This window comes from Sordaria macrospora, chromosome 3, assembly GCF_033870435.1.
Source record: "Sordaria macrospora chromosome 3, complete sequence".
NCBI classification, from domain to species: Eukaryota; Fungi; Ascomycota; class Sordariomycetes; order Sordariales; family Sordariaceae; genus Sordaria; species Sordaria macrospora.
In genome coordinates this window covers 4,727,635-4,740,611 of record NC_089373.1, presented here as the reverse complement: position 1 = coordinate 4,740,611, position 12,977 = coordinate 4,727,635, and the positions used below count along the sequence as shown (strand labels likewise).

Here is a 12,977-nt window from a genome sequence, read left to right as displayed (position 1 = left end):
ACCGATGATCGATCAAACCAACCACAGGGGCATTCCACTTTGTGAGATAGGAGTGGATTCTCACTGTTTGGCAGAAGTGCCAGTGGGGTGCTTCTGGAACTCTCTTTTGCGTCCTTGCTTCTTCTGCCTTTCCCCATTTCTCAGCTCTGTTTCGGCAGCTCCTCAGCTCCGTCGTCTCCGCGGCTTTTGCCAATGCCATTGCTTTTTCCTTCTTTTTTCATTGTTTTTTGGTTGATGCTTGGCTGGGAATTGGATCAAGTACCCTTGGCTCTTGTTGATGCCCCTGACCTTGTCGTAGCGACAGTCAACAGTCCACAGTCCACACTCAGCCGAGAGGTCCAGCCAGAGGGGGTGTGTCGATTATCGGCCGGCGTCGGCAATATTTCTCTTTTGCTCCTTTTTTCGTATCTCATGATGGGCCATGAAACCGGAGAAAGTGAAAAACAAAAAGAAAACAAACCCCACCGTACCATCGTTTCGTTAGGCTTGCTTCCCCACTGTGAATCCCTCCCGCTAGCTTGCCGGCCCACGCCGTCGTGTTCCAGCTCCAGGGCAGAGGTAGTGTACAGAAGCGAGTTTCCACAGTTGGGCAACTTTCCGGTCCCAAAAGAGTCAAAGACCGTCCCAGCAATCATTCTCCCCTCGCTTGCGTGCAGTGCCGTGAAGTTGTGCACACACATGGCCGCACGTAACGGGCAAAGAGATCTTGATATCCCGAACAGGGATATCCCACGTCTTGTTTGATGTGTAATGATTTGAAAAGAGACAATATCACAACGTTGGAAATGAATCTGTTGTCAGAAACACGTAGATTAACTCACGGAAACGGCATAGTGGTCGGAGGTTAGCAGCCATATTCGTCAAAGATTACCGGTGTGGTTGTTTGGCTGAATTAAAGTGCTGAAAGTGATGATGATAACTGATGGTGGTGGTGCACGGTGATGATATTGATGATGTTGAATGAAGGTGGGCGTGGGGATCTTCCCCAACCACCAAGCCCCTTCCTCTTCAGAGCTCCTCCTAGGCATATTGCTTGAAGGCTGCACTGTGCCACAGCAATGATGATGATGGATGACGACCGTCCGACCGTCATCACCAGCTCGGGAAATTTGTCCGCAAATTTCTCTGTTGTTGTTGATCCCGTTGTGATAAGGAAGTCGGATAAAATGATGGATCGCAAAAACCCATGATGGATTCCGTATTGGGATGGATGGAGGGGCAGATATCGTCGAGGATGTCACCTGCTTCCTTCCATGCCTTGTTGCCTTGGCCGGGAAGCCATGATGTCTTGTGTCTCTCCTTGCTGTGCCGAGCAACGACGATGATGCCCTCGTCTTCCAGCCTTTCCTCTGAATGGAATCCTTTCCGTTCCCCCCTCCGCCCACTCTCCCAGTGTGTCTTCCCTGGCCCTCCTAAGGAACCCTACCCAGCAACCTCCTCTGGCCAATCACCGGCGTAGATGCAGGCAGCCAACATGCGAAGCAAGCCTCACTTTTCCTTCTGATTCGTCCTCCCATTCATCTCCAATTCTCAAGTGCCCGCCCGCTGTAGCACAGACTTCACACCCACCAGCCAGCCCACTCACACCACACACTTCTTTCGTCCCTCTCATTTTGTTCACATCCGTGCCCAGGAATTAAAAACCAAAAAGCAGGGCGAGGTAGCAGCAGCATATGCCAGCCAATCAGAGCCATTCACCTCTCTCAAACAGGTCAAGTCTCATCTCTTCTTCTGATGCTTCTCAGTCGTCGTCTTCGCTCTCTTTGCGGCTTTGGGTCCCCAACCACCACCAACACTGAGAGAAGGAGAGACAGAGGGGTCCTTTCTTCCTTCATTCTTCCTTCGATGGGACCCTTCTTTCTTTTGGCGGTAGTGATAGCCTGGTAGGTAGCCGTTATGTTCAGGTCAGTTCTGTTTTCGACATCGTGCATGATCCAAGCTTCAAGGTTGAGACACAACCTCACACCAGCATTCAAGATCCCATTACCTGTTCTGGTTATATCCTGCAAACGTAGCTGCAACGCTACTACTGCAGTATGCTTACAGGAAAGAAGGAATGAATCCCTTCTTCTTGCTGAACCTTGGGGTCTTTTTTGCTGGTGCCTTTGTATTCAGAAAGAGCGAAGTGCAGTAAGGCAGGCGCCCGCTCGATGCTATCGGGCGATACGCATACATCTTTCTAGGTAGGTAGCGAGCGGTAACAGGCAGTTGAAGGTAGGTACGGTACGGTTAGTACATACCTACAAGTGCATAGACAGGGACTGACTGGTCACTGCCCGCTAGAGCATAGGCTGTCAGTTAACTCCACATTTGAGGGCGCAGGGGCAATAACAAGCGGTTAGTTAAGGCGTTAAGACATGACATCTGATATCGCATCCTCCGAGCCTCTGTCGTCTTTGTTGTCTGTCTGTCTGTCTGTCTGTCTGTCTGTCTGTCTGTCTGTCTGGTTCGAGGGTCGGTCTGTTTCTGTTGTTGTCGCTTCCACTTGCGAGATAGCTGCATGAGAGTGGATGACTGCTAGAGTAGGTAACTGGGTGCCCGGTGGTGGTCTGCCCTGGTGAGTGCCCTGCCACCATTCATCCATTCCACAAAATGCACCTGTACCTTGGTTTCTTCTGGCAACTGCTGGGCGCTGTTGGAAACGCTGGGAACATCTGATAGTGGAGCGGGTGACACCGTGACAGTGGTGAGTGGGTGGTGTGGGAGTTGTGTGGGTATTTGTTAGTGAGCGATTTGTAACTTGTCTTGCCTTGCCGGTGAAAGATTGCATGTGTCACTGGGTGCAAAAATTAACAAATTTTGTCTGCGCGTCGTCGTGCATCGAGGCGCCCACCTCTCGCTGCAACCAACCCCTGAGAACGGGCCAGCCGGGTACCAGCAACGGAACCGGCCCTTTTGCCCACCGGTACGGCACTCGTTGCCCAGTTTTGATGCTGGGTCTTAGGAGGCCAATTCAGGAGTGGTAAACATTGGCATTGGCGGGACTCCGAACATCCAATACAACTATCACCAGCATCATCTCACTGCAAAAGTGCACAAATGCGTATGTTGTCATGTATCATTTGTATTTTCTCACCTCCCAGGCAACCGATAAAAATGCGGTTGCAGGAATGAAAAGCTGCTCTACCAAGCACATTTCTTGACCCCCATCCCTTTTCCATTCCGTAAGTACAAGTTTCTGCCAGAATGTAGGTAAAACGTATTTGGTTTTCGGCGCCCCAGAACCTCTTCCGAGGCCGCGCGCTATAGCACAAGGGCTCTTGACCCGAATAGTGTTGTAAAAAAAAATATGTTCATGTCCCATCATTTATGTCATTCATCCACGTCTTTTCATCCACCTCCGTCATGACCCAGTAAGAAAAGAAAATAGAAATTGCCAGCCCAAGTTTCGAGAACTTCAAAAAATTGAACAACGGGAAGTGGTATCATTCAGCAGAAACAACGCTCGCTAAACACCACTCCGTTTCGTTTCCCGAACTCCGTTTCTCTATGTTGCGCGCCAGACGGAAAACAGACTTTCTGTCTGCCGCAGAAAAACAAGAGTAGCCGACAACAAGGCTTGTGAAAGCACAAGCCGCCGAAGATGACAATCAAGGGGATAAAAAAACACATTGTCTTCTAGACCCCAAAACAGAGCGTAACGTCGCGTCGTGAAACCTCCAGATCTTTATATTCCTCCCCGATTTTGGTTTTTTTGCGCCGAAAACGTAAAAAGATGGTCGTCTTTTCGCCACCCAAGAAACCATGCAAAACAATGATGATGGTCGACACAAATCGACCCAGTTATCCTTCCCAACCTCTTTTTCCACATGTAGAAATGCGGTTGACAAAAACCCGAAACTCCAAACAGTGTATCCGAAAAAGCACAAGAGCCATCCTACCCCATCTTCGTATGTGTACAATAATACAGGTTGTTCTTTCAATGAAAACGTATAAAAAAAAGGAAACCAATTCCCACTGGGGAAACTCGCCGCTCCTCTTTATCCCGGACTCCTGGGTATCATAATCCGGACAAAGACCATCTATGTGGTGGTATATTAGTTTAATCGTGAAAAGAAAAAAAAAAAAACTCCGGCGCCTGTGTTTGCCATCGGCTGTGGCATGGAGAGATAAAAAGCTGAATGAGGTATAGCCTTTCGGCCAACCCCGAAAACGTATTGCGGAATCTTGCGACCGACTAATAACAGCCTTGAATATGTGAAAAGAAAGGAACCTGGTGAAAGGGAGCGTGGTTCGAATGCGTATAGTACTTGATCGTTTCCCAAAAGGTTCCAGACGGGTACTTTGATGGCGCATAGTTCGGCTGGACCGAAATGGGCATCATCGGCTGCTGGAGTGGTTGCGGGACCGTTGATGGGTAAGGCTGCTGGAAGTAGTCTTGCTTGTACTGCGGCATAACGTTGTGATCCTCCAACGATTCAAAGATTACCGGCTCCCTTCCCTGCAATGGTTGCTGTGGCGGCGGTGTCTTGATCTCCGGAATGTCCGAGGCCAGGTCATCATCATCGTCCTCCTCCAAGTCCTCAATGCTCGAGCATGCCGAGGTAAGCGACCCTTCATCCGAGGAGCAAGTAGAGCCCTCATCAGACATGGAGTCCGACGAAGAGGGCGACATGGGCGACGGGTATTCCTCGGCGTCGACATAGGTAACTTGCTGCTCAAGTGATGCGGGCGACTGGGTGAACCTGGAGCAAGCAAAAATCCGGGATCGCAGCTCTGGCAAGGTAATCCTGTGGTCGGGATTGGGGGTGAAGATCCTCGCCAAAATGTCGTTCAGTTCGTCCGACACCGGGAGAATGGTCTTGAGGAAATCCTTGCTTTTGACGTAGGCGCGGTAGGTAGAGTCCTCAAAAGACGCTTGCTTCCACGGGTTACGTCCACAGGTGAGGTTCACCAGGATGACTCCAAGGCTCCAGACATCATTCGGCGCGCAGTAATAGAAAGGCCTCCTTGCTGTTTGATCCAGGCACTCTAAATGAACAAGAAAAGGAAAAAGTCAGTGTGTTGCCCAGGGGAACGGATGGAAAGTGAGATATGAGAACGAGAAAATAGCATGGCGGAGATGGGCAAGGGGAGATTGACATAAGAAAGTTCGCAAAAGCATGAAAACCTACCTGGCGACATATAAAATGTTGAGCCACATCCGTAGTCCATGGATGTTGCCTGTTGAATGGCGAGGCCGAAATCTGCCAACTTGACAGTTTCGCCGTTGTCAGAGACGAGGATGTTCTCTGGCTTCAAGTCCCGGTGGTAAATTCCCCGGCTGTGGCAGTGTCCTACGGCATCCAGGATCTGGAGGAACACACTCTTGGCGAGCTCATCCTTACCAACATATTGCCCACGTTCGGTGATGTTATAGAACAAATCACCCTCCGGGCAGTACTCCAAGACAACGTAGATGCAGTCATGTTGTTCGATGATCTTGACCATCGACACTACATTGGGATGCCCAGAGGCCTGGTGGTGCAAACGGATCTCCTGGCGTTGAAACGTGATCTGGCGAGCATCCAACGGAGTCCCATCGGGGTTGAACTTGCTGAGGCACTTGACGGCATAGCGAACATTGTCCTTCAGGTCGACGGCTGAATAAACCACACCATATGCACCAGACCCCAGGATCCCTGAGAGTTGGAGCGTGTTGGTGATGAACATGCCTAGTCGGTCTTCCGCTGGCAAGGGGACATAGTGATGTTGCTGCAGCTGGTGAGGTGGGGGAAAGATATACTGCTGGTCGAATGATGCTGGTGATGCCGGCGGAGTGAGATATCCAAACTCTGACACATGATGCATGATCTGTTCTTGCTCCTTGACTCCTGATACTAACTCCTTTCAGACCTGGTTTAGGCTAAGCCGACGGTCGATGGGCGCAAATGAAGTCCGGAAAGGAGAAGAAATGGAAAGAGCAGACAAGCAAGAGAACAGAAAGACTGGATGGATCCTGCTCCTGGTTGGGTTATCCTCAAGAAGACCAAAGAAAATGAAAGTCCGGGTAACGTCCTTTTGCTCCTCTGGAATGGATGGAATGGCACTGGCTCGAGCTTTGTCCTGATGGGTTGACTGTAAATCCTAAAACTTCCGGGCTTTGGGTCGCAAACAATCCAGATGTTGACTTCGAGTGAACGGGTCAACAAGTATTGGGTGAAGTCGTATGTATGTAAGTCGTTGGTTGAGAGTTGTTGTTGAGTTAAGAAAGGCGGAATATCAGTCGTTGATGAAGTTGTTGTAAAAGAGAATAATATCCAGGGACACTGGATCTGGAAGAAGGACGGGGGAGTAGGGAGGTGAAGAGTTGATGCCAAGTAAAGTGAGTGTCGAGAAAAGTGACGATGGTGAACGAAGCCAACAGCACGAGGCAAGGGCGTAGCAAGATGCGGACCGGAGATCGTAGATATTTGACGATGCTCTCTTTCACTGGCTGGCGGGCGAGCTTATCCTGCCGCCCCGTTCTCTGTCAAAGGATGGCATGGTGCAATGCGACCCTCTTCGGCTTGCGTGGCCTGGGTGGCTTGATTGGCCCTCAAGTGCCCCATGTCAGGCTGGCTGTCCATCCACCCCCGAAGTCGTCCCAAAGACTGTGTGCAAGGGTAGGAGAGTACGAGGATACCGCGGTACCTACATGCAGGGTGTGCTCGGTACGACGGTACGATGGGAGGTACGAAGGCACGGAGGGTGTGAGACTTGGGGGGACTCTGAGGAGCACCGATTTGCCCACCACCCACTCACATCCCTCTCTCCTCTCTGTCGGTACCCTCTACTGCCCTCTCTGCCTCTCTTTCCTCTGTTGCTGGACGCTGTGGCCACCGGCCGGCTCAAACCAGCGCATCCTTCCCGTGAGTCCCATGGGACCACAATGCACCATCCTATTCTTAATCTTGGGTGGGCGGCACTAGAGCGAAACGAGCATGGCGGGAATGAGGGTGGATGGGGGTGAGGGAATAGAGGCGTGTGGGGCGTCTTGGAAGGTTGCGAAGGTCCATGGAGCACCAAGGAATGGCCCAATGCCTGCTTGGGGCGCCCGCTAATGCGCAGCAGAGTGATTTGTGACGACGAGCAATAACGAGGACAGGGGTTGTCTGACACAGATCACTCAAACGCCCTGTGTCACTGCCTCTCCATCTTGCCCATGCATGCCGACTAACGTTCCAATGCTCATCATACACACGCCCCCCTATTATCCTTGCCATGCGCCCCCAGGCCGTTGATTGCTCATCAAAGAAGCAAATGGGATGTGAAGGATGATGGGATGGCGTCCTAGTCAAAGAAGGAGGGGGGTGAGCCGAGCTGCTAGTATCAAGACGAGCACTGAGTGCAAGACGGAAAGGATCAGAGCGGCATCCACCGAACCGCATCGTTTCGTTCAACTGGAGAGGGCGAAAACTGAAAAGCAAAAGAGCCCAGCCCAGCGCGCGTGACGGCGTGTGACGCACTCGGTTGTGCCCATTCAGGCCATTCCGCTGTATGAACGTTTGCCTGGCGACGGCTCACCAACTTGCCCTTTGTGCTGAGAGCAATTCTTTGGTCGGCCCGTGACCTTGCAATTCTTACGCTTTCGCCGTTTGGGGTGATGAAAACGTGTTTTATGCCCGTTTACACACACACATCAGACGTTAGGTACTTCTATTTTCGCGCAGCGAAGTAAAGAACAGCGGAAATATGTACGCACACGGCCATGAACCGCGGATGCAGACACCTACACAACAGGCTGCACTCAGTCCCTAAATGAGCCCGACTTTCTGTTACTTGGTATCCGATGCCGTGCACTCGTAGGGCCAGCACTTCCAGCAAGGCGTCGTTCGAAGAAGCTGGCAAACGTGCTATTCGGTATTCATTGATGACCAAACAGGAAACAGGGGCGAACTACTGGCCGGACCAGAGATTTCTTGTGTGAGGTTTAAAGTTCTCGCCACCACCAAAAAAAACACGCTAACATTTATATCCATGCAGAGGTGTATGAGTCTGATGAGGTACTGGTCAGCAGGCCAAGGCTGGTTTGACCCGCCTGTGCGTTTTGTAAGCACTTGTGTGTTTACGATATGTTCTTTAGCATGACCGCAAGCTGGTGTAGGTGGCTCTGGCGGAAGGAGGCGCCGAATAATGCTGTTACTGATAGTCTGATACGCGTAGTGTTGATAGGAAGTGGCAAAAGTTGGACAACGGGAGGGAAGTTTGTGATTGGCATGCAGCATGTTTCTGATGGTTTCTGAAGCCAGCGGCCCTTGTAAGGGAACAAGTTGCAACACAATGCGGCCAAGCGGCTCCAGAATTCCGATGATGTCGGGGCTCGCGGGGCTGGTGGAAAACATGCCTTTGTCTGCTGACGAATAAGTCGCCGTTCCCGAGGCGAGCTGGTGAGAGAAGCCATACCGTATCTGCCGTATTGCATCTGCCGTATTGTGTGTCGAGCTCGTCTCGCTCACCGCAGTCACCTGGACGCCCCAACGCCTCTATGGCACCGTTAAAAGGAAGATGGGCGGCCTTTCGGCGGTCATCATTCATGCCGATGCCTGTCTTGCCATGTTTGATTCGACGGAGACGTCTTGACTCTTGAGGAGCTTACAGATCCATGCTTGATTGGCTGCGCAGCCCTGAGCCGAAACTTGATCTGTGACCATTTGCATCTCGGCTGAAGTGCCTGTTCTGATATGTGCAGATCGGCTATGATAACGCCTGCTGAAAGCCTGTATCAAGCACTATCAAGTTGTTATTGTAGGGGGTGGTTGGGGACCTTGTTCAGCTTTTCGTATGATTTCAACAGAAGCGAATTGATAGCCACCTTTTCAATCTTGCAAGGTTGGACATCAGCAAAGGTTCACAGATACCGAATGGTACTGATAATGTCACGACAGTAGCCGTCTCAGGGGAACACAATATACTTGCGCTGTGCGTGTTTAGCGCTTTAACATGGGCAAGCGACTCAAATTGCCGTACTTACATATGCCGTAAGAGCCAGTTCCGACATGTCCACGCGGTGATGTCCAAGTAGATACCTAGCGATCCTAGATATTGGACGGCTTGGTGGGCGAGGTGTGTCCATCCTGAGCTCTGTGTTCATGTGGAATTTCAAGTAGTGAGGCTCGGGGCTTCCATATCGGGTATAAGTGGTGAGCCAGTCCGGGCTCATAGTTCGATGGCTGGAGATAGCTCCCCTTGCCAGGCGTTTTGGGCAACAGGCACATACCTATTTCTCTATCACATAGCATGTCTCTTGTGAGCAAGGCGAGTCAGGCTCGTCGGGGGTTGTCCAAGCTCCGTCGGAGTCTGGAAGTCGAGCCAGAGTCGAATCTGGAGGTTCTGGTATCGGAGGCAATACACTAGGTGCAGTGTTTTTAGTGTGGGGGACGGTCAGGTTTCCTGGACGGGCCTGATGTTAGCGCAAGTTGCGGCTGGCTTCAGTGGTACGTAGAGGGTAGGAGACATGGGCATGGACATGGACCAAGTCCTGGTCCTAGAAGAGGAGGGTTGCAATTCCTGCACCCTTCTATTGACTGCGGATATTAGACAGTGGGCGGTGGGATGGGCATGATCGATGGCCGGAAATGAAGGCAATCAAGTGGAAGACTGTCGGTTGGTACATTGCGACAGTTGCGAATTCGAAGTCGGGGACGAAACTGGATTGGTCAAGAATTGGAACCTGTGAAGAAGGCTGAGAGATCTTGTTGTTGCGTTTGCTTTGTGGTTGGTGGAAGCCTCAGCGATTGGAAGCAACGTTGACGCCGAGTGTCAAGCCTTGTGTTTGAGTGACGTTTTAGTGAATGCCGGCCGATAACAACTTTGCTAGAGATCTGCGGCGCATACTGTTAGTGGATGGCAGGAGTCGGAGGAGTCGAAAGATGTCCCTTGAATCGGCAGGTGCCCCGCATCCTCTTGAACTTCAGTCACAAAACACCCCCGTGTCCGCTCCTGCCATGTGCAACTGGAAAACCGAAGAGTCTTTGCACTTGGGGTGTTTGATTGGCCAGGCAGCCATCATGAGCTCTTCAATCTAGAGAAAGTACGTGGGTAGTACCTCTAGGCAGAAGGTCGTTCCTTCTCATCTCCCCGCTAGAAGGAGGTAACGTGGAAGTCCCAGGGCATTTCGATTCCTTCTTCCTCTTTCCACGGATGAACTCTTGAAGTGATAGGATGCAACCACGCCCGCTCTTTCACGGTTCCATTGCAGCAAATGATGCGCAGCTTCCTGCAACCCTCATCCCTCATCCCTCGTCCTTCATTTCGAATTTTATCCTTTGTTGGATGCTCTCCGCCTGGGCGGGCGTCTAGGCAATTCCACCAGACTCTTCACAGTTTGATATCTCGAGCCGCTTGCAACATGGCCGTCGACGCCGTTGCCGCCATGGCAGCATCCTGTCAGGCTTCCAGGGCGCTATTCAGAAGTACAGCAGACCTGATATCTGCAAGACAAGACCCTCAACAAATGCTCATTTCACGCCCTACCTATTTCAGGAAGCATCGTCGACAAGCAGAAAGAAGCAACAATAACAAGTTGAACAGAAAGCTCCCTGGTGATCCAAGTCTACAGTATAGGGTTTCATTATTGGCCGCCTCCCTGCAATCCCTTCCATTCAAAGTGCCATCCGACTCACTCACACACCATGTACATGGCCCGGAAGAATTGGCAGAATGCACTCATCACACTGAGTGACGGCACAATATCAAATGGTGGACCAACAACCTTCTGGTCAGCCAAGGCCATCTCTTCCTTTTCTTCGATGACCATCGCCCATGCCCACGCCCACGGTCCCGCGGGTGACAATTGACGGCGCTGTGACGGCACTAACTGCGGCAGCTTGAGAGCCGGGTTCCATTTTGAATCCCGGGTCAAGACGTGGACAGCTCTGACAGCCTGCTCTGAGCGGCCCTCACGGCCCACGACGACAACGGCAGGATGGGCACAGCGACGAGCATGGCCTTAAGATCTGCCCCGCTCATACTACGCCGAGCACATCAACTAGTCCCCGCAAAATGCCCGTCAATCACGGCTCACAACATCATGCTGGCGAGCCCATGGGCTGCTGAGTAAGACATCAATCTCGTCTTGATATCATTTAAACCACGCTTGCTTCGAGAACCCTGACCGAAGGATCCGCGAACGTCAAGAGGTTCTCTAGTATACACTACATTGAGATATCCCTGCGCTTATCATCTCCGAGGCGAGCTAGCCACAGACTACCCCTCTCTCCTATATCTAGACTACCTAACTTCTTTGGGCATAACTTCTTAATGATTATGTGGGAGTTGTGGTGCGGCTTGTGACATTTCTCAATCTCCTCTTTATAAAAGAGAGAGAAATTTTTTTTTCAATAGGATAGCGAAATATTATGGAACAATCTGAAATGTTAGCGTATACTATAGAAAGATATTAGTAAATAGAGTCTAATATTCGCAATCACGCTTAATATTTTTCAAATTTTTTACTAAAAATTGTGAAGAGAAGAAAAGCTATAAAGATATTTCTCTTAGAGTTTTAAAAAAAATTTCCTAATTAGACAAATGGTAACTTTTGGTCTGTTATATTGACATCAAAGACCAATATTTTAATATTGCGGATCCGCTAAGCGAAGTTGCGCTTTAACAATTAAAAAATAAGCAACTCTCAGATATTTTACTAACGACTTGACCAAAATTGATGCAACTTTTAGAATCGCTCTATTAGAGCCTTTCTATTCTTTTCAAATTTTTTTTAATTTTTGAAAAATAGTAGTAATATTAAACGAGCGTTGCATCTTCTTACTAATAGTTTTTTTATAGCGCATCTTAATATTACAGGTATCCTATAATATTTCGCTGTCTCATTAAAAGATTTCTCCTTCTTTATAAAAAGATAGTTGAGAAAAGTCCCAGGCCGCACCACAACCCCCAAGCATCTTATCTTATCTGACACTAACACTTTTCTTACGCAACAGAGCTCAACCTTGTTAGCCCGCATTCCATTCTTTCTCAAGATTTTTCCAAGAAATAGTTGGTCACCCTCGTGGTCATTGGTCAAGGCACTTTCTACTAATGTACTTCCACCAAATGCACTCTCTTAAATTTAAAAAAGAGCTATTAAGTAAAATTCAATAAAAGAACAATCAAGTCTTTTGGATAGAGTAGTCTTTTTACTATCGTATTGGAAAAAGATTTTTGCAATGGGCATTGCTGCCGGGCTTCGATCGCATTAGATGCGCTGCCCGTTGGTGTCGTGAGGTTGGTCGTCAGTGTACGCCGAAAAAGGCGCTGGAAAGGGCTCTACATCGCTGGCGCTTCCAAAATTTTACAGGCTGGAGTCTGGACATCAAAATTTCCACGCCTTGGTTGCGGCTGTCAATCTCGTTTTTTGTACGGTTGAAAAATGACGGAAAGCCTTGCCTGAAGCGGTTAAGTAGTCTGGATATAAGGGAGGAGGGTAGTCTGTGGCTAGCCCGCCTCATCATCTCCGGGCACGCGTTTAAAACATGTTGTTGACGCACCGCAAGCGAAGATCTCGATGGAAGCTCCGTCACTCTCGTTAGGAACAGACAAGGCTGGGCAAATTACCATCCTGGACATTTACATCATTCGCAACCACTCACAAGTTGCTCCCTTGGGAGGGGAAGCTACAGCCGCACGTCATCGGTAACGGCCGATCTGTGACCATCCACCGACTCTGCATGGCGGTGATCAAAAGAAACACATGCCACCTTCCAACCAAAAGCATCAAACGATTCCGAATTCCCGTCTAAGCCAGCCATGACCTAACCTCCAGCTACGCCGACCGGAGCCACCATGATTGTCATCGTATGCTCTTCTCGCTCCCATGTATGGCCTCCCCCGCCTCACAGCAACGCTCTACTGTACCAGTTACGGTCCATGGACGATGATGCCGTCCCCAAAGAAACGGAACGCACTTCCTCAAACTCCAATCGAACCCCGTCAGGCGTTATGTCAGGCATGAATGGGTGGTGGCTCTAAAAGGATAGTGTCGAGGGCGCGGCATATGTCTCACATCATCCAGCATG

The 12,977-nt window shown here is 50.1% G+C and overlaps 1 protein-coding gene across 1 annotated transcript; it reads right to left on the bottom strand.

The window, feature by feature from the left end:
• Positions 1-3,014: 3,014 nt before the first annotated feature.
• SMAC4_08583 (uncharacterized protein) lies at positions 3,015-6,335 on the bottom strand. Its single transcript, XM_003349689.2, has 2 exons — positions 5,115-6,335; positions 3,015-4,971 (listed from the first exon to the last, which is right to left on the bottom strand). The coding sequence occupies exons 1-2, from the start codon at positions 5,788-5,790 to the stop codon at positions 4,178-4,180; spliced, it is 1,470 nt and encodes a 489-aa protein (XP_003349737.1). The 5' UTR covers positions 5,791-6,335; the 3' UTR covers positions 3,015-4,177.
• Positions 6,336-12,977: the final 6,642 nt, after the last annotated feature.